Source organism: Siphateles boraxobius, unplaced genomic scaffold (assembly GCF_051911475.1).
Source record: "Siphateles boraxobius isolate OS27281-9 unplaced genomic scaffold, OSU_SipBor_1 7, whole genome shotgun sequence".
NCBI lineage: Eukaryota > Metazoa > Chordata > Actinopteri > Cypriniformes > Leuciscidae > Siphateles > Siphateles boraxobius.
In genome coordinates this window covers 1,494,266-1,516,813 of record NW_027509197.1, presented here as the reverse complement: position 1 = coordinate 1,516,813, position 22,548 = coordinate 1,494,266, and the positions used below count along the sequence as shown (strand labels likewise).

The following is a 22,548-nucleotide window of genomic DNA, read 5'->3' as shown; positions in this document are numbered from 1 at the left end:
ATTTAATAATCAATCATTTTAATTATCACAATTAAAGTATTAATTTTATTAAATTGAACAATCACAACATTCAGCATTCAATCAAATATTCTTAAAGATTTATTATTATTAATAATGATATTTCAACATAATATCTCATTATTTCGACAATGTATGTATGTGCAACAAGCAAGATGTGCATTTGCAAAAATAATAAAATTTTCTTATAAAATTTAAATCAATGTGTTGTTTTGTGTAAATGATTAGGCAGGATGATTTTCAGATCATTTTGAAGCAAAAATTCTAGGCAACAACACTCATTAGTCAAAAGTCTTGTGGACACATATTTAGTATGTGTTTTGTGGCCTTATTTCAGACACTTTAAGTTTTAGTTTTTTCAATAACCACACATCAACATTATTCTCTAAAAAATACAAACATGTACATACATGTTGCTCACATATTACGGTAGCCCCGTTTTTGCTGTATAGAGTGAATTTACACCTTTGCCATAAACATGTTTATAAATAACTGAAAAAAGCTCAAATATCAGAGCAAGTCAGAACACCTCAAGGACCCCAAAAACCCCTTAGACCTCAGAGGGTTAATTCTGAATTTTGCACACATAAGTTGAAAGGCATTTGTTTGTGCATAGTAAAACATATCTGCAACATTTTTCAAGTTCACGGATAATTGTGGGTGCACTTATTAATTATTATCTTAATGAATAATGCAACAAGGATGAAGAATGTAAACTGCGTTACTTGTTTATTCAGAATGGAATGGATCGCAAATGGATTTGAATGAAGAAACGTAAAAAAAAAAACGTGAACAATGATGAACACAGAAAATGAACAAGAATGAACTTTGGATGGCCTAGTAGGCCTACTACTCTGTTATAATTCAACAAGGTTTTAGAATATACAATATTTTTTAAACAAAATAAATATTTTTAAAGCCTATTATCCCGGCCCCGGTGTGATGCGAGCGAGTGGAGGAGACGCTGCGCATGACACGTGACGTGTTGCATTTTGTAACACAAATGCTTGATCAAGGGGATGCCCGAGGATAGTGACGGGAAATATCGGCCCGTCAAGTTCGGCTCGGGCTCTGGCAGAGAATCTAAGCTCTAATAAGTTTTACAGCAATGCGTGTTGGCAACTATATTACTACTAGCAACCAACTTTCTTTTCCCCTTGTCTTCTGATTTGCTAACATGCAGATAACACTTTCTGATTGTCATTCCTTGTCTTTTGAGTCTTTCAATAAGAGCCTTGCCACTAAAAAGAAAAAAGTAATATACCAAATAGGGGTGTGCAGCAGAGCCAGAATTAGCCAGATAACGTCTGTATTACAATAATAAATAGTATGTGTATTTTCTTAAATTCTCCAGTACCGACAGCAGAACCGGTATTGTCAGAGATTATCGATACTGCAGCATTTCATAATTTAGCCCAGTGGCCGGATTTATTCCAGGTTTTGTTAACCATCCCTACCAAAGTGTTTTGCGAAGTAAAGTTGTTAAATTTACAACTAGCAATCAGGCTTTAAGACAGGTAGCAAAAAATATAAGTGTATCTGGCTCAAATGCATTAATCTTCATGAGAATCTCCATCATGACATCATTATGGAAAAATATAATTCCCCCTTCTCACCTTATCAATGAAGATGTAAAATAAGCATATTGCCAATGTTTCAGAACAAATGATATAGTAAAGTGAAAAAATCATGATTATAAATTACATTCATGTAATCAAGGCAAGACACCCTTGCCTTGCAGGGAGTTTGATTGATGGGTGACTTGTCCAATGATAATCCGCCGAATCCGGCATTTTTGTCCAACAAAGCAGTCAGGAGAGTTAGTAGATTAACGTTGGTGGATTTGAACTTAAAAAACGGTACAGATGTCTTTCTATGGTTGAAACAATATTCCTTCTGATGTTCATTCATGTTTATTTGATGCTATAAATTAACTAGAAGGAAGAGATGATCGGTTAACGAGCAGCTTTAACTGAGGCGTTACAGCGATCGGTCACGACACATTAAAGAGCCACAAAACGGTATTTATTGTTTACATTACCAAAAAATTACCAAATTTGAAAGTTGACTTTGTTTAAAGCTTTGCTCAGTCCTGTTTGTCAGTGTGTTGTCAGTGTCCTCTTTGCTCCACAATGTATTTTTCACTGCGTGAGAACATGGTGTACATTAACTAAAGGGGGCGAGTTTTTGCGAACGGTCAATTGGACACTGTGCAATTAACAGTATTTCAATACATTATTTTGTACACCAATTTTGTAAAGTAAAACCAAGTCTAAAACCAATTATAACTTTTGTCTGTTGTGTCACAACTTACCTCAGTATCTCCAATTTACAATTTACACTCTTTAGTCCAGTGCAGAGCTGCTTTACTCCTGAATCCTGCAGATTATTATTGTGCATGTTCAGATCTTTTAGACTGTTATCTGATCCAAGAACTTTAGCCAAAGTTAAACAGCTTTTGTCTGTTAAATTACAATCATTTAGTCTATAAGAAAAAAAGAAATCAGAACACAAAATAAGATTGAATACAATTCATTTTCTAAATACAAATATTAAACATATTTTCCATTTATTATTTTGAAATTAATAGTAAATACAATATTGAGTAATTACTCACCCTAATGTTGTTCCAACCCCGTAAGACTTCAAAACTCAAATTAAGATATTTTGGATGTAATTTCATCTGCCGGCCCAGAAAAGTTAGTAAAGACATTGTTAAAATAGTCCAAGTGACTACAGTGGTTCAACATAAAGTTTATCAAGTGATGAGAATACTATTTGTGCACAAAAAAAACAAAAAAAACGACTTTATTCAACTATTCATTTTCTTCTGTGTGGGCCTCTGACGCGAGTTCACGAGAGAGCCACGAGAGGTGTTGATGTAGTGTTTAAAATGGTTCTAAAATGTGCATTTCCTGGATGTCCGAATTGTGAGAAACCAATGAGAAAACATGAAAGTTTCTCACCAATGCCGCAAAAGGAATGGCTTACCTTTTACACTTTCCCATTGTCAAGTTACTTCTTGGATTTCACACATCAGTTCTGCCTCTAACTTGAAAAAGGGCTTAGTCAACCACGGACACAGGAATCATATAAAAAATGGCTTTTACTTTCTCTTCAATAAAGTTGTTACAATCTTGATTTGCAGTCTGTTGATTTCATTCATCACAATAGATTGGAACAGATGAACTTTGTTTCCAGTTAGATTAGTCTTGAAACAGTCATTCCTTTAGTTGAAAAGTTCAAGCTCAAATTAGGGTGATAAATAGCAGCGTCTCGGGTTGATTAATCACTGATGCGCATCCAATTCCTGTTGTACTCATTAACTCATACCTCATGACTTTTCCTAGTCACAAAGTTCTTCCCTCAAAAGTAGATAAGCTGGATAAAACCGCCGGACAAGCGCTCTCACTGACGATTGTTTCTGCCCGTATTTGGTGTTTAATGTGCTTTAATTACAAGCGCACCTAGAGATTAATCACGAATTCGGCTTTTTCCGACGGATGACGTATATGGATGACGACGCTCTTCGTTGCTTTCCGTAACACCTTCTATGACAATCAGTTCGGCATAGAAATTTTCTCTTTTCTTCTTAAGTCGTCCCCAATAACGTATAAACTAATATAAATAAATGTGTTTAACTTCACACCCATCAAATGATTGTGAGCGTCATCTTCTTAGTTCTCGCTCATGCTCTCTTGAACTCATGTCAGAGCCCCACACAGAAGGAAATAAATAGTTGAATAAAGTCATTATTTATTTTTATTTTTTTGTGCACAAAAGGTATTCTCGTCACTTGATAAACTTAAGGTTAAGCCAGTGTAGTCACTTGGACTATTTTAACGATGTCTTTACTTACTTTTCTCGGCTGGCAGATGAAATTACCTTGCAGCCTATGAAGGAGTGAGCCAGCTCTCAGATTTCATCAAACATATCGTAACTTGTGTTCCGAAGATGAACAAAAGTCTTACGGGGTTGGAACAACATGACGGTGACTAATTACTGACAGCATTTTCATTTTTTGGTGAACTAACCCTTTAAGTTTATATCATAAACAATGGTCAAATATCGAAGCTGGAGTCTTACATCTTTCTAATGATAGACAGTTTGTCTCGATAGAGTAAGAGTGTGATGTTTGAACATGCAGTGAATGTAAACAACAATAATCTGGGGCAGTGGTGCAGGTTAAGGAGTTAGAGTTTATCATCTTAAAAGTATCTTTAGGTGGAGAATATGGGGGTTCTGTTGCAGAAGTTCAGAGATAGAGACATACTAGAATAACAATAACTATGGACCAATGTGTTGCCTAATTTTCTAGGTAATACATAAAAATAAATCAAAGTGCACCCAATAAAGTATATATCATAATTTAACCCATCTGTGTGCAAAATTTCATAACTTTTCTGCAAGCGGTTATATGGGCTCTCATAGACTTCAAGAGCCGAAGCAGAAGAAGAAGAAGCAGCAGAAACAGAAGAAATACAAGAAGCAGAAGAAGAAAACTAACAGACACAATAGGTGCCTTAAATGACTTACAGAGCTCTTTTGGAGTTTTTGACTACTTCTGATAGTCTAAAGAAACACTCGTCAGATTTCTTGAATTTCTGGAGCTCAAACTCCTCCTGTTCTTCTTCTGATGTCAACAACACAAAGGCCAAAGCAGACCACTGGGCAGGTGAAAGGTCACCAGATGAGAGACTTCCTTTGCTAAGTTGGGTTTGAATCTCTTTCACCAGAGTTTGATCATTAAGTTCATTCAGACAGTAGAAAAGATTGATGGATCTCTCTGGAGACAGATTGTCTTCAAATTTCTGCTTGATGTACTGAACTATTTCCTTTTTGATCTCGTCATTTCCATCTTGCTGTTTCAACAGACCTCGCAAAAGAAGTCGACTTGACTGGAGTGACAGACCGAGCAGAAATCGAAGGAAAAGGTCCAGGTGTCCATTGTCACTCTCGAGCGCCTTGTCCACTGCAGTCTTGAGCAAATTAATCATGGTTTCATTTTTGTTTTCCTGTTCTGTTGACTCATTAACAAACACACTTTTCTTGTCGTTGTCTAGAAACAGATGTGCATAAAGGGCTGCAATAAACTCTTGAATGCTCAAGTGAACAAAGCAGAATGTGGTACCAAGAATGATCCCTGTTTCCTCTTTAAAGATCTGGGTACACATGCTTGAGTACACTGATGCTTTAGATACGTCAATACCACAGTCTTTAAGGTCTGTGTCATAGAAGATCAGGTTGTTTCTTTGCAGCTGATGAAATGCCAGTTTCCCCAATGAACGGATGGCATCTTTATCCCAGGAAACATCTGGTGAGTATTTTCCTTCATACTTTCGTCTGCTCTGCTGGATCTGAAAGTGGAGAAAGTGTGTATACATGTGTGTCAGGGTCTTGGGAGTGTCTTCAGTATTTGATTCCTGCAGTGTTTTAGAGGCTTCATCAGACTGATTGTTTTTCACATTTCTTTTTTCCTCCAAAATGCTCTGGAAAACAGTGGCTGAAATCCAGCAGAAGACTGGGATGTGGCACATGATAAAGAGACTCTTTGATTTTTTAACATGAGCAATTATTTCATTGGCCAAATCCTCATCCGTGAATCTTCTTTTGAAGTACTCTTCCTTTTGTGCAGCATTGAATCCTTGTACTTCTGTCACCCGGTCGATACAGTCAGGAGGAATCTTAATGGCAGCTGCTGGTCTGGTGGTGATCCAGATGAGAGCAGAAGGAAGCAGATTTCCATTGATGAGGTTCGTCAGGAGAACATCCAGAGAGGCTGGTGACGATACATCACGCCACGTCTCATTACCATCAAAGTTTAGAGGAAGACGACATTCATCCAATCCATCAAGGATGAACAGGACTTTAAATTTATCATTTCTTGCAAGGTTCAGTCCTTTTATCTCTGGGAAAAAGTGACTTATGAGATCCATTAAACTTTGTTTTTCTTTCTCATTTAAGTTCATCTCTCTGAATGGAAGTGGAAATATGAAGCTGATATCTTGATTTTCTTTTCCTTCAGCCCAATCTACAATAAATTTCTGCACAGAGATGGATTTTCCGATGCCAGCAACACCTTTTGTCAGTACAGTTCTGATCTCCTTGTCTTTTTCAGATGCTTCAAACAAATGTGTGCATTCGACCTGTGTCTCTTGAGATTCAGAATGCCTGAAAACAGCCTCAATCTGTCTTACCTCATGTTCATTATTGACTTTTTCACTGCTACCCTGAGTGATATAGAGATCGGTGTAGATGCTAGTCAGAAGCTTGGAGTCACCTTGCATTGCAATTCCTTGAGATACAGATTGATGCTTCTTCTTCAGGTTTAATTTTAGCTGTCGCTGATGAATGAGGACCAGTTCATCTAAACACAAACAGGAACAAAAACATATAGGGAAGCATCCTTTTCTCTCCTACATTTATAAGTGTTAAAATGTTCACGAGTCTCTCACCTTCTAGAGTATCAGCAGCTTCATCTTGCTTCATATGTCTCAGGAAGTAGAGTGTAATATCAAGAGCTGCTTCTTTGATATTGTGCATGTCCTCCATAAAGTCCTGCACAAAGTAATGTGTGTTCTCTCTTTTTAATATTTTCTTAAACCTGCCCAGCTCATTCTTCAGGAAACGGATTATTTTCTTCTCAAGTGTCTGAAAACAAACCACAGTATTTACCATTGGCAAAGCAAAGTAATGGTTGTGAATACAAAAATACAGAGATACCAAAGAACCTGTTGTGGATCAAATCCATTAAATTACAATACACAATTTTACATTTGTTTGATAATCTATTTGTTTGTTATAATATACATTTTTAAGCATTTATGAATTTAGTCACCTGGAAGATCGGATGGAGATTTTCTCTGAAATGCTTGCGGTTGAGGTTATTCTTGATGTCTGAGTGTAGATTCTCACATTGAGACCTTTGTAACAAAACAATTGTGAATTTAATCCATGGTATGTTGAGCCAAACTCTATGTGCAAAACTTTTTAGTGAAAACTTAAAGCAGAAAAATAATTAAAACAATTACACTTTAATAAAACTAAAATAAATAATTTGAATTATTATTATGATTCAATGTCATTTATTGGTTTTATTTTATAAATCCCTTTACAAATAATATAAAAATATTTTATGTTGAATTCTATTCATAATACATTACATGCCATGACTGTTTTAAGAACACTATATCCCACCCAAAGCACAATAACTGCTTTAGCATCCTAAAAACATGGTTTGTTAATGCGATCAGTTGAGTGATAAGAGACCATGTATGGAATCAAATTAAGCAATTATTTGCTGGATCCGATCAGTGGACAATCGTTTGGAACATACCTATTTTTACATACATATTTGACCTCTAAGCATATAGGTTCCCTGTTCAAACAAATACAGCATTCTTGGTATATGGTCCTGACAAAAAGAAAAATGTTTTTATGTAATGCAAGATCATCAGTATTACCACTGGCTTTTTATTTCTAGTGGGGATAATTGTTACTTTGCACGTTACGATGCATGTAAGCACAAACATAATTTTATCTTAACAAAAACATTACACTTTAATGTTATCAAGCACAATAGACTTTGAAAGTGAAGCAGAAATTTAATCTGCAATAAGAAAATGAATTAAAAAACGTTTTAGTTGCACATGTTTTCCTCTTGAACCCAAAAACTCAAATGTATGATCTTATTGCATGGTGTTGAATTTAACTTTCAAAAATTGTGATTCATATTTCAAATGTGATTCATATTTTTATAGTTATATGGATCACTGCATAGGGTCGATTTGCTTCAATAGGCATATCATATTTCAAAAACCAGACATATTTTGGCTTATGTAGACTCCGGAAAAATGTATTATGTATGTGTATTATGTATTACATATGTCATGCATTACAGTTTGGCAAAGTAGATCCATTTATATATAGTAAAAAGTAAACTGTGGTCTCTTGTGTTCTCACCTGTTGAGAAAAAAAGCTGCCATTTCAACATCACTCTTCAATCCCTTCTGTGATTTAAGAGTTTCCCACCGTGCAAATTCTGCCCCAATATTTACTGTGGTCTTTTGTCCTTTGTAACTAAATCGCACACAAAAAGAAGATTAACAGGTTCACAGTTGTCTTTATCATTTGGTCAAACATCATTAAATCATACTCCTACTGTCACGGTCGCTGGTTGCAGCACAAAGGAAAGTTGTCAGGATCTAGATGCAGCAGCTTCTTTTTATTAAACTTATTGAATAAATTCAAAACTTTACAAAACACTGGAGAATCTCGGGAACAGGAAAAGAACAACCAACATATGTAATGAATGACAAGGAAAGACAATGTAATGACAAGGAAAGACAAAGAACTGAAAGAAACCCAGAGCTTGAACACACACTAAACAAGAGGAATTAATGATACACAAATGAACAGAACTAACTCAATCACTTAAAGTAGTAACCATAGAAACAAACAGGTGGGGGACGAGGAAGAGAGAACCAATTAACAGATTAGAAGAACAACAAAGAAACTCAAACATGAACAGAACAGAGAAACAGATCAATAGACAAACTGAAAACGTGACACCTACCAACTTCATCAGTGCAGAAAAGTGCTGGATGGTAAATTAACTTTCATTAGAAGGAACACATGAAATACCTTTTGGTAAACGATGGTTGTTTCTCGCTGAAGTTCGGTCCGTCACCTTTCGAACGGTCACTCTTCATAGAGACATAGCTGGACACAAGTGAGCCTGATCTAATGATACAAACAGCAGAAAAACACATTCAAAGTCGCAAGTTTGTTTAAAGGGTTAGTTCACCCAAAAATGAAAATTATGTCAGTATTTACTCACCCTCATGGTGTTCCAACCCAGTAAGACCTTCGTTCATCTTCGGAACACGAATTAAGATATTTTTGATGAAATCTGAGAGCTGGATCACTCCTCCATACTCCTCCATAGGCTTCTTGAGGGATTGAACTTGCAGGCCCCGAAAAGTTATTACAGACATCGTTAAAATAGCCCAAGTGACTACAGTGGCTCAATCTTAAGTTTATCAAACGACGAGAATACTTTTTGAGAGCAAAAAAACAAAAATAATGACTTTATTTCAACTATTCATGTCCTTCTCTGTGGGCCTCGAGTCAGTTCACTAGTGTAAAAGCGTAGAGCTTCTGTTGTTGTACGTCACACGCATCACACACATGACCAGCGTCGGCCAATAGTGAGCCTATGTGTAACGTAGCTCTACGCAATCATACTAAGTTAACTGACTACAGGCCAACAGAGAAGGAAATGTATAGTTGAAATAAAGTCGTTATTTTTGTTTGTTTTTGCGCACAAAAAGTATTCTCGTCGCTTGATAAACTTAAGATTGAGCCACTGTAGTCACTTGGACTATTGTAACGATGTCTTTCATAACTTTTCAAGGCCGGCAAGTTTCAATCCTTTTGAAGCCTATGGAGGAGTATGGAGGAGTGATCCAGCTCTCAGATTTCATCAAAAATATCTTAATTCGTGTTCCGAAGATGAACGAAGGTCTTACGGGGTTGGAACAAGATGAGGGTGAGTAAATACTGACAGAATTTTCATTTTTGGGTGAACTATCCCTTTAATGTCGCAAATGGTACTTAAATGCAGAATAGCCTTCTCATGACTATGTATTTAAGAAATGTATTTATGTTTGATTGCCTATTCTGTATTTCCATGTTGAATGTATAAGTCCTAGTGGCTAACAGGGTTTATATCGTTAACTAAAACTATTGAAAACAGTTCTGTTATTTGAAATAAACCCTGATTAAAAAATTATACATACATATTAGTTGAAAAACTTTAAATTAGAAAAATTAGAAACGTTGCTTTGTCAATAAACTGAAATAAGTTGAAGTAGAAGCACTAAAGAAGCACTTTACTGGAAACAAATAAAAAAACAGGAAACAAAAACTAAACTAGAATTTAAACTGAAATACAAATTCAAAAGCCTAAAAAGCATAAACAACTGACAAAAGCACTTAACGAAATTACAAAAAATTGATGAGAAATGTAAAAAATAATATCATAATATAATAATATAGAAATATAATAATAATATTTTGAAATCGCAAAGGCTGTGATTATGTGCAGCATGTCATTGATGTGTACGGCTCTGTAAACGCTGCTCCATCTGAAAGCACTGAGTTTGAGTCACTTATTTGGAATTTTGGATTTGAAAAAGCAACAGGCGTCAAACATCTTTCTAAACATGAGAAGGATTTTTAAACCTCTTGTCCAACAAAAGACAACATTTAATAACATGCATTTTACTCCAAACTCACTTCATAATAACAGTTGAGCATCCTTCTGTGAGATGATGTGGATTCTTACACAGAATAAGGCAGTTGTGTGTTTGCTAAATCAATCAAAGCGTTTCAATCTTCTGTTTATCCAGCTACAGCGATATGGATTTCCTGGAATGATGTGCGTTACCGTACTTTGTCGGCGGGGCATATTTGGCGTGTCTGTGTGAGACACCCTCTGGGTTTCAGATGAAGCAGCATTTACTACCGATCAGCCGTGCTGCACTGACAAGCTGCGCATAAAATAATTGCAGCCTTTTCCAAACTGTGTGTGGATTCACTGCGATTAATTGTGCAGCCCTAACTTATTTCTAATCTTTTATTTATTTCTTAAATACTAGAAAAAATGTGTCCGCTCAATTGTGCTCTTTTTTACAAAATATGTATGAAAAATTTCAGTCTAGATTCAGGCACATAGCACGGAAACTGCACTTAGACTTGTCAAAATTTGAAATGACTTACTTCTAGCTTCTGACCAAGGCTGTATCTAATTTTTGTACTTGATCTTAGTGCTGCATTCGACACTATAGATAATAAAATACTCTTAGACCGACTACAAAATTATACTGGTATTCAGGGACAGGAATTAAGGTGGTTTAGATTGTACCTATCAGTCCTTTACCATTTTGTCTATTTGACCCTCAGGTGCTCTTCGTTTGGAAGTCACACTTGTTATCTTCCCGGTCAGAAGTGACCGGACACCTAAAAATGAACCTTCCTCCATCCCAGTGAAACCAATGCAATTTATTTTTGTTGTATGATATTTTTTCTTTTTAATTTTGTATTTTGAGAGAATTTTATGTTACTTATTAATATTTATGCAATATTTATGGTCCATTTTTGCCATTGAAAATAATACAAATATTTGTTTTCTAATTTTTAAAAATATTTCTTCAATTATTGCAGTATTTCAGATTAATATAGAGACTAGGCCTTTTAAATCAATTTTTTTGAAGTCAGATTGGCGCCATCTGTTGATAGAAAATTAAATGAAACATGTTATTGCATGGGTTTACCACTAAATGCCTGTATAGCTCTCTATGGAGAGGCTTGTGAATTCTCTAGTTGTTTTTGGACCAAATTACTTACTTTTAAGATGTGGATTTGAATGTATTTTTTAGAAATTCTCAAATAATACTTTTTGCCAAGGTTTACATATTTTTTTTAAATAAATTTGATGTGAAGTGTGCACGTTTTTGCATTATTACGAAAGCCAAACCTGAATACAGAGAAAGCATTTTGTTACAGGTAACATTGCAATTCAATAAAAAAAATTACAAAAACAGACATTAATGTTTTATCAAAGCTTATTATTATTTATATTATTATTATTATTTAAATTATATTATATTTTAATAATTTTAATAATAATAATAATATATATATACATATATTAATGATGTTATTCAGAATTTATAAAGCATTAATAGACATTAATAAGCAGTTTATAAATACAGCTATAAATGCTTTATTCTTGGTTTATAAGCATATCTATAATGTGTTTAATAATTGTATTTTCATACTTTATTAATTATCAATTTATCATTTCTAAATGAAGTATAGCATTATTTACAAATCAGTTATTTAGGAGTTGTCAGTGGGTCATAAGATCACTTAGAAAGTGTAAGTAAATGTAGTAAATTCAGGTACTTCTAAAGCATTTAGTAGTGGTCAGTTAACTATTTTTGTGAGCTCATCTAAAGTAAGGACTAGTAATGCATTGTAAAGCATTTATAAAGGAGATTTAAAGGCTTGTTTATCTTCTAAAAAGAAAAAGGAAACAAACACAACAGTGATACAGAACATAGAAATATTCAAATGCTTTATAAGGCATAAATAGTCCTCACTTTAGATGAGCTCACAACATAGTTAACTGACCACTACTAAATGCTTTATAACTACCTGAATTAACCCTGAATTACAGTAGAAATACATGTTAATAAAGCATTTATTAACACACTAAGTAACTATTACTATATGTTTGAATAATAAGATGTATGAATGTACATTTTAAATAGTTTATTAATCATATACTTACTCTTTCTAAGTGATGTTATGAACCACTGACAACTGACAAATAACTGGTTTGTAACGCAATACTTCATTTATAAATGATAAATTGATCATTAATAAAGTATGAAAATACAATTATTAAACACATTATAGATATGCTTTTAAATCAAGAATAAAGTATTTATAGCTGTATTTATAAACTGCTTATTAATGTATATTAATGCTTTATAAATAATGAATTAACTGTTTACTAATGCTTAACTAATGATTCATAGCGTGCAGTTATTATAAATTGTTACCTAATTATTAATTACGTTATGTTTTTCACTATTAATGTTTAAGAGTTCCACCCCTTCATTGCTGAGCACTTTTTTGTTCTGCATCATGGCCGATTTGTAGAGAATTTTTGCGTTTTTGTCAATTTCCCATTAATTTCCTATGGGCGGCCATTTATGACCAAAGAGCAAAAGTGTGACTACATTTTTTACAACCACTTAGCCTGCTCGAATCATACCTTAATTTGTTTTGTGTATTCACATACCTAATGCCATAAAAGTCACCAAGTTTCATAACATTCAGATGGAGCTGTGATTTTTAAAAATCCAAAACAGATTTTTTTCATTCACAATTCATTGGTGTGTACAGGGTATGTGAATACAAGTGTGTTTGTATGTGTGTGGGTGTGTCTGTTTTGCACTCTTGATGTTTTAGAGTGTCACCCCTTCATTGTTGAGCACTTTTGTTCTGCATCATGGCCGATTTGTAGATTGTAGATTTCGTAACATTCCGATGAAGCTGTGATTTTTTAAAATTCAGAACATTTTTTGGTCAGAAATGACCGAAGAGCACCTGAGTTAAATGGGGAAAAATCGAAGATAATGTCTGTAAATTATGGAGTGCCACAAGGATATGTGTTAGGCCCTCTGCTATTTTCAATATACATTTGAGGTGGATAGAAAACTTTCATCAAAGTTGTATATGAATTTTGAACAATACCCGTTCTTGTCTTAGGACAACTTTGATTACCTTTTTTGATCCACTTCAAACGTTGATTACTGTATATGCTGCCACTTGGTAATATTATAAGAAAACATGGAATTTGTTTTCACTTTTCGGCCGATGATAACAGATGAAATCTCTAAATGTGACCCGATCTGGCGAAATTAGTCGGAAGTCGCAACGTTCCATTTTAAGATATGGGCCGATTATGTGGAAAAACAATTTTTTTTTTTTTTTTTGCTAATTTCAAAGAACAGACATTCAAAAATAATCTCCCAAAGTTTCGTAGTCCAGATAATTGAGTAAAGGTATTTAAATGACTATTAAAGTTTACAAAGTTTTACTAGATTCGCTGGAAATGAACATTGCTTTTCTCAACTCCTATCTCACCTCTGAGCATTTCCCGGGTATCCCCTGAAACGTCACTATCTCTGCTCTCCAAAAATGGTGTTACACGTTGTATAGAACCAATCAAAAAGCTCAGAAATGTATACAAATGCTGATCATTTTGACTCGCAGCGAGCGCACTGTGTAATAAAGCTAGCAGATCTCCTCAGAAAGATTAAATATTATTAATTTGAGAAATGTCGCTGTCAAAAGAGAGCAAAGTTGTCAAAGCGTCATCAAGCCCCCTGGCCATTTAATACTGAGTCCGCATTTTTCGTATTGATTCGGTGGCTCCGAATTGTCAAAACACCATTCAAACTGCTTGCTACGGATGCGAAAAACGTAATATTTTTTTTATATAACGGATGAAAGTTTCGTAGACAGTGTGCAAGCGTGATTGACATAATGCGAGGTCGAATTTTTTTTAACGTGCGAAAATTTCGGATGCGGATTTCAGACTCAGTGTGCAAAGGCCTTTATCTGTACAAAAATATCCGTGAGATTTGCCCAAAACCGCCAGTTGAGAAAGTAAGTTGTCCCTCTCCCTGCCCAGCTTAGAAGAAAAGAGCAGAAAGGTGAATTTAATGTCAAATTTGAATCTGAGTGAGTGTATTTACTGTGTATGGATGTGAGTGAGTGTAAATGTGAATGAGTGTACTATTTACAAAGATATGATTGCATAGGCTAGCATTATTTGATCTCTGTTTCCTTGTCTCTCTGCCTCTCTCACTTTCTCTTACACACACACACACACACACACACACACACACACACACACACACACACACACACACACACACACACACACACACACACACACACACACACACACACACACACACACACACACAGACACACACACACTCTCTCTCTCTCAAGCAAAAATTTAGCACCTCTGTTCTCTGATTTTAGTAAATTTTTGTAAAAGGTACTTTTCAATTATTTATTCAAATAAAAACTTTAAAATAATTTGAGCTTCAGCCTGGTTTAATAGCATTTATATATATATATATTAATGTGTTTGGTCAAATTAAGCTGTAAAAGAAATAGTTTATCCCTTTAAATGCAATGGATTTTGAAAGATATCAACAAAAAACGGGCAAAAAACTTTAAAAGCGATTTTCTCAGGTGTTCAATTGGAAAAAGAGGGCAGACGACCATCATTCAAATGTGTATATCTTTACAACCATTCAAGGTATGACTTTGACTAGGATATCATTTGAAAGCTTATGGTTCGCCTATTTCCATTAATACCAAAATCACAATTTTGAAATTTGGGTCACTGTGACTCATTTTGCTGGATCAGGTCACAAATGATCTAAGTTGACAGTGTTAAAGATCTAAAATATTGGATGACCTGCAATTTTCAATTAAATTTAGCTAAGACTGAGGTATTACTTATTGGACCAAAAACCTGTAGACAGAATCTCTTAGAATACAGTTTGCATCTAGAAGGATGTATTGTAACTTCATCCTCTACAGTTAAATACCTAGGTGTTATATAAGACAAAAACTTGTCTTTTGAAAATCATATTTTATATGCAACAAAAACAGCCTTCTTCCATCTCAGAAACATCGCTAAGCTACGGAACATGCTATCTGTTTCTGATGCAGAAAAGTTAGTTCGTGCATTACTAACTGGTTTTCATTCATCCTCAAAAAACAAGCTACAATTAGTCCAAAATGAAGTTGCAGGTCACGTGACAGTAACAATTTAATTCATCATATTATATAGAACTTATTTTTTTAATGGTTGCGAAGTAAGTTCAAATTCAATTGTTGTACCAACTCAGAAATTATGCGATTAAGAACGCACCAATTTTGTTCTCTGATTTATTTTATTTTATTTTATTTTATTTTATTTTATGTAGTCAAGTTCTGTCACATATAGGCTACCACAGTGAGGAGATTAGTTAACATTGCTGTAATGCAAAACACATAAAATACCTTTTGGTAGATGATTGTGTTTCCTCACTGAAGTTCGGTCCATCACCTTTTGAACGGTCACTCTTCACAGACACAGAGCTGGACACAAGTGAGCCGGATCTCTCCCTATTGATAAACATACCAGGGAGAAACAAAAAAAAATACTACAGGAAACACTTAAATGTTATTTGAAGAGGTTTCATGTTGTAAATGATATTGAATGCAGTATAGCCATGCATTTGTTCTTCTCAGAACTATAGGTGGATGGAGGCATATATGTTTGGCTGCCTGTTCTGTCAATTTATTGTATTATCCATTTATGTTCTATCACACAACCGTGAAGAATATATTTTTTTTTTATGTAAACTCATGAAATACCTTTTGATCCATGATGATGTTTCTTTACTGAAGTAGTGTGATCTTTCATTAAAGATTACGGACACAAAGGAAAGAGAGGACATAAAACATTTTACTACATGCAGTCAGAGATTTAGTGTTGCAATTAAGTTAACAACAGTATAATTGTATTCTCGGCTGTGAAAGTAGAAATTATCTAACACAATGCTGCAAATTTGAGAAACTAAACTTTAAAGTTTCATGATAAATATTTATTGAAATACTTTCTAAAAGTTTATGTGTGACCAAAAGTAAGAAACCAATAAATACCTTTTGGTAGATGATGGTGTTTTCTCACTGAAGTTTGGTCCATCACCTTTTGAACGGTCACTCCTCACAGACACAGAGCTGGACACATGTGAGCCCGATCTTACACTGATGACACAAACAGCAGTAAGAAAGAAAAAAAACTTTATTACAGGAGATTCTTCAGTTTCTTTTGAAGTGATTTAGTGCTAAATAAAAGTTAAAAATAAAAGTTAAAAGTTTATTTCAATAGTCCAAAAAAGTGTGCAAGCAATTATTAAAAACTGTATACTAACAGTTACTATGCATTATTATTATTAACTTAACCATAGAAGAAGCATTTAGCTAAAATAATTCTAAAGTTTTGAACACAATTGTTATATTTTTTTGTGTTTGATATTTGATTCCCTGAAAACCAAACTAAATTCAAAACCTTATCACTCTGCAGAAATTAAATGGACTACTTGCACTGAGCTTCATGACGCACTTCCATTTTGAAATAGTACAACTAATTTATTTTTGCTTATGTATATTTTCAATGTGCTGTAGTCACCTAGTTGACTAAACACCACCTAAAATGATTGTCCGCAATTAAAAATATTGACATTTTCAGGGACAGGAGAAGAGATATTCTGAAGTGTGTGAGACTTGATGAATTCGAACCTCTATTTATTAATTATCTATATTAATCACTATTCAGTGTAATTTTTCACTGTCAATAATTTTACTGTATGTAATTTACATGTTTATGCTCAAAATGCTTAATTAATATTCAAAGTAGTTTACTCATTCTCCTGTACGCTGTGTGGGTTACTGTTTAAGGTTAATTAAATATTTAACATTGTTAAATTTAAGGCCCGTAGGCCTATACTGCGTATTTATTAATTCAACTATTTTAAAAGACTGGAATAAGAGCACCAGCGCACACAAGCAGTCCTTTTTATCAGTCAAATTCATTAAAAAAGGTAAACTCAACAGGTTTGAAATATGACCATTAAGAGAAAAACACTGTTAATGAGAAGACGAGGAGTGGACTGCTGCAGGTTAGTGGGGAAATTTATTTATTTATTATTTAGAATGCACAGTTGGAAATAAATTGTATTTATTGAAACATTTCAGCAGGTACAATATAATTTATGTTAACGCAGAGATTCATTGTTTTAATCAATTGACAGCCATAAAAAGTAGTAATAATCTGCATTCTCATGTATGTGTGCTGAAAACTGTTACTGGAAACTCCTGAGTTGTACCGGTAATATAGAATGCGGAAGTAGTTGTGCAAGTAGTCCATTGGATGGGAACATGCTGTTGCTTCTAAAATTAAACTTCCTCTCCCACTGTCCTATTGTTTAGGTAAATATTATTGTGGGACGAGACATGGCCTAAATACCTGATTTTGCCCCATTACAATAGGTTCTAAAGCCAAAGACACTAACAGTAGAGTAATAAGCTGATTCCTTTCCTAGCTAAATGTTCTCAAATTGACTATAAAACACGGCTCAGAGACTTACTAAATGTATGGATTGTCACCCTGTTGTCTGTTCTGTATTTAAAACTTGATAAATAAACTCCACCACCAATTGCACCAATCTTATCTCTCGTTACTTTGCTCTGCCACAATATAACATGCCCTTTTGTCATCTGTGCAATTAGAAGAAGGATAAAAGGCACACCAACTATTTCCCTCTTTTGGACTTAAGTAATTTCCTTACCTACCTTATTGCTGAGTTCTTAACATTGTCTTTCATAAACTCTTCTAAACTGACTTAACTTGTCTATGGCCTCAAACTAGACTGAGTTTCAAAGTTTTTATCTCCTCACCACATCATCAGATTGAGTGTTTTGCTGATACTCACAAGTGCTTTATCTCAATAAATTCTGGTGATAAGTCAAAGGCCAAACAAATTTTTATGAGCTGAAAAATAATACAGCTCATAAATCATTTTCAAAATGTATCACTCTCATAAATTATTTACAAAAGTACCTTGACTGAATGTTGATCTCAAAGCAAACATTTATGGAAGTTATTGAAATAACTTCCATTGCTCAATACATGGGACTAAATAATAATAATAAAAAAAACATGAAATACCTTTTTGTAGATGATGGTGTTTTCTCACTGAAGTTTGTTCCTTCATCTTTTGAACGGTCACTCTTCAAAGACATAGAGCTGGACACATTTGAGTCTGAACTTTCACTAATGACACAAAGAAAAGAGAGAGAGAGAAAAATGTTTGACTATAGAAGTTCATCAGTCACACGTAAAGAGATTGAGCATTGCAAAATCCTTTGTACAGTTTAACACAAATTATGTCTTGGTCTGAGACCAAATCCTCTTAAAAATTACTAATTGTAATATTTTGAATTTTTTTCTCTTCAGATTCCAATGTTTATCAACCACCTTTTCTGGTTATATAAAAAAAAAAAAACTTGTGTTAATTTTAGTCATACATTGTGTCTATTCCCTCAGTCAGTTATCTTGCAATGATAAAATGATTCCTACATGTCCCAAAACATTTACAGTCATGGTAGAATGCCATGGTTCTAAATTTAAGTTTTGCACAGAATTTGACATGATGAAAGTGAGGAAAACACAATAAGGATTCCCTCTACAAAGGGAAAAGGCACTTAAACAGCATTTAAATTTTTTTTTTTTAAATCAGCGTTTACCTCTGTTTCTCTGAGAGACTCATCTTAGAGAGAGTCCTTTCCTCGCTCCTCTGACATACTGCAACTAAACTTCCATTGAAAACAGATCAGCCCTGGTTGGTGCAAACAAACAGTCCTTCAGTTTGACCTGGAGATGACAAGCTTTAATAATTTCAGATCATTGACAACTTAAGTTACTGAACACTTGGCTCTAAATATAAGTACATCAGGTAACAGACAGTACTATGAACACTTAACACATTTTTACATTATTGCAGTTAACATGATTTGCACTCATATTTACTCAGTGTTTTATTACCTTTATGTCTTTCATTTTAGAATTTAACAAATGTTCCACAAAATGTACAGTATATTATTATGGCCATATACTGAATATAACTGGCTGCATATTCTATACTCAGTCATAGCAGATATTTGTTACATTCTTATTTGACAAAAACTAAAATACATGAATAAACAGGTGGGGGTTATCTAGCTTAAAAAATATTTTAGATTTCACATTATCACAAAACAACAGCAACAATTAAAAGGAAATTGGAGGCTCAGACCTTCAGAAAAGTGTTGCTTGTTTTCAGTAACCATTTTCAATAAATTTCAAAATAATTTTTAGAGTAATTTCTGGCAGCTTCTACATCTGTTCCGAGTTTTAGAAATATTATAATACTATAGCTACAAATGTTAATCACACTTATAGGCCTACATTCACAAATTATTTCACAAAATTCCACCTGTAATTGAGGAAGTATTAAAACTTACTTGCAGACTTGTGTACTCAGATGATATTTTAGAAGTAAATGAAACAATTTCACTTTACTTTTGTCCTTTACACTTATTGTTCATCATGTATACGACTCCAAAGCAAAGTCCAATCTCTGATCTGCGTCATTCAACTGATTGTGGGTTTGTAGACTTTAGTAATTATTAATTACAGCATTGACTAGATAAGATAAAGATAACAATTACAAATACAAATACAAAACAAAGAACAATGAGACAAAGCTTATTATTAGCTTATGTATTACACCATAAAAGTCTTACATGCAATACACTTTTTATATTAACTTATATATATATATATATATATATATATATATATATATATATATATATATATATAGCAATATTTTTTTTGAAAATAAAAAAAATTGAAAATAAATACTTAAAATACTTAGAAAGTCAGCCCAAAATATTTTGCAATAAGCACAATCCCAAAACAAATTAATACTTGTTTCTTCAAACTGATGACAGAAAGAGCACGAGGGGGAAATATTATAATTGCTTTTATCAAGATTATAATATACTGAGTAGCAATTTTATATAATTTTAACAGAGACTTCAGCAGATTTATTAGACAACAAACATTTTTGTTGGAGAAGCCAGAAAACGTTCCATTCTATTTCACTAAACTTATTATTCCAAAACAAATCTGAGATCTGTGAAGAATCAAACAAATTATTTTGTTTTGACATGCTACTGAAAAGACATTTGTCAACAAATAGATCAGTGTTGTAAAAGGAGAAGAGCATAAAGAAACTTTAGGGCCAGGCTTGACTAAAGGTTTGACACAATCAGGAATTGCACCAGAAAACAATGGCATACTGTCATACTCCTCAGTCACCAGTGCTGTCACCACTGTACTTCATTTCCCATAATCCCTCCTGACTCACGCCTGCACACACTTCACAATAATCTACGCCTGCCATCATTCACCTTCATCAGCTCCACTCCATTTAATCAGTCACCATCCAGATCACAGTGTGTGGTATCATTGTTCAACCTTGAACGTCTACCCACCTGTGGATTACTACTTGTGCACCAAACTCATCTTCTGTGTCATCGTCTGCCAGCCTTCAGCCCACCAGACCCTTCTCTTCACTACCTGCAACAAGATAAGACTTTCATTCAAATGCCAGTATCACCAGAACTATCTATCTAATCTATAGCGAGAAACGTCTATGGTTACGTATGTAACCCTCGTTCCCTGAGTAGGGAACGGAGACGTTACGTCGGATGGCGATGAATGGGGTTTCGCTTAGAAAGCCTATCAGCTTCGAGTATTACAAAATGAGCCAATGGCAAAGAAATGCCATCGGTCTACAGAATTTGCATGACGTAACTCCGCCCCACCTCGTGGGTATAAAAGGAGGACGCCGGCAACATGCAGATATGTTTCTTCGCTGAGGAGCCAAGACTGAGCTCAGGTGATCCCCGCGGTACAGCGGAAAGTGGCAGGCAGACGTAACGTCTCCGTTCCCTACTCAGGGAACGAGGGTTACATACGTAACCATAGACGTTCCCTTTCGTTGTCACTCCGAGTTACGTCGGATGACGACGAATGGGGTTACCAGTCTAATCACGCCACCTTCTCAGCTGTCTTCCAGTGCCCTGCGTAAATCTGAGATCCCTGTCGTGAGACTGGACGAAGGACTCCTATTTATCACAGGAACACCAAGGTACACTGGGAAGCATGTCCCAAGCTTAGGGGAAATATGCAATTATTGCCAACCCAGAGGGGGGGGGGACTTAGAGAATACACATATGACCCGAAGGATGCATACGGAGAACACTGGGGTGTCCAGCCGCAGGTGGAATATTTCAACCCCAGGGGTGGCAAGGTGGCTTGCCAAGGGAAAGACAAATGCTCAGAGAGGCTTACAGTGGAAATACACATGTGGGGGTCACTCAGAGGAGGGACCATGCACACGGGAGGCACCTAGCCGACGCGCAGGCAATAGACACTGGCGCCGACGTCAGGAGTGCTGGAGGAACTCAGGGCTTTCGGGGAAGCTCACCTGAGGAGAATATTGCACATATCCAGTCCGTGGAGTGGAATGGCGAGCAAGAGAAGACACCTGAGCGGGTCCGGCAGTAGCTGGTTGAAGCGAGTACACAAGAGGACACTGGCTCCACTCGGAGATTATAGAATCTGGCGAATGTGTTAGGTGTCGCCCAGCCTGCAGCTCTGCAGATGTCTGTTAGCGAGGCGCCATGCGCTAGAGCCCAAGAGGATGCCACACTCCGGGTGGAGTGGGCAGTCACACCAAGGGGGCACGGTCGACCTTGCTGCTGGTATGCCAAAGCAATGGCGTCCACTATCCAGTGAGACAACCTTTGCTTGGAGAGAGCCTTTCCCTTCAGCTTCCCACCATAACAGACAAAGAGCTGGTCTGAGGTCCTGGAACACTGCGTCCTGTCTACATAGGCGCGGAGAGCGCGTACTGGACAGAGCAGTGCCAAGGCTGGGTCTGCCTCCTCCGAGGGCAGCGCTTGCAGGTTCACCACCTGGTCCCGGAAGGGAGTGGTGGGAACCTTGGGCATGTATCCAGGCCGGGGTCTCAGGATCACGTGAGAGTAAGCCGGCCCGAATTCCAGGCATGCTTCGTCAACGGAGAATGCATGCAGGTCCCCTACCCTCTTGATGGAGGCCAGTGCAACCAGGAGCGCTGTCTTCATTGACAGGATTTTACTTAAGCTCGACTGATTGCAGAGGCTCAAAGGGAGCACTCTGCAGTGCAATTAGAACCACTGAGAGGTCCCAAGAGGGAACGAGAGGAGGGCGAGGAGGATTTAGTG

At 35.5% G+C, this 22,548-nt stretch overlaps 1 protein-coding gene across 1 annotated transcript in view; it reads right to left on the bottom strand.

The window, feature by feature from the left end:
- The window catches only part of LOC143723674 (uncharacterized), an 87,532-nt gene extending 81,025 nt beyond the window's left edge, over positions 1–6,507 (bottom strand). Inside the window, exons 1-3 of the mRNA XM_077216377.1 lie at positions 6,463–6,507; positions 4,555–6,362; positions 2,333–2,503 (exon numbers count right to left, since the gene is read on the bottom strand). Of these exons, the coding sequence (XP_077072492.1) occupies positions 2,333–2,503; positions 4,555–6,362; positions 6,463–6,507 (2,024 nt within the window). The remainder of the gene's footprint in view (positions 1–2,332; positions 2,504–4,554; positions 6,363–6,462) is intronic.
- Between the last annotated feature and the right edge of the window lie 16,041 nt (positions 6,508–22,548).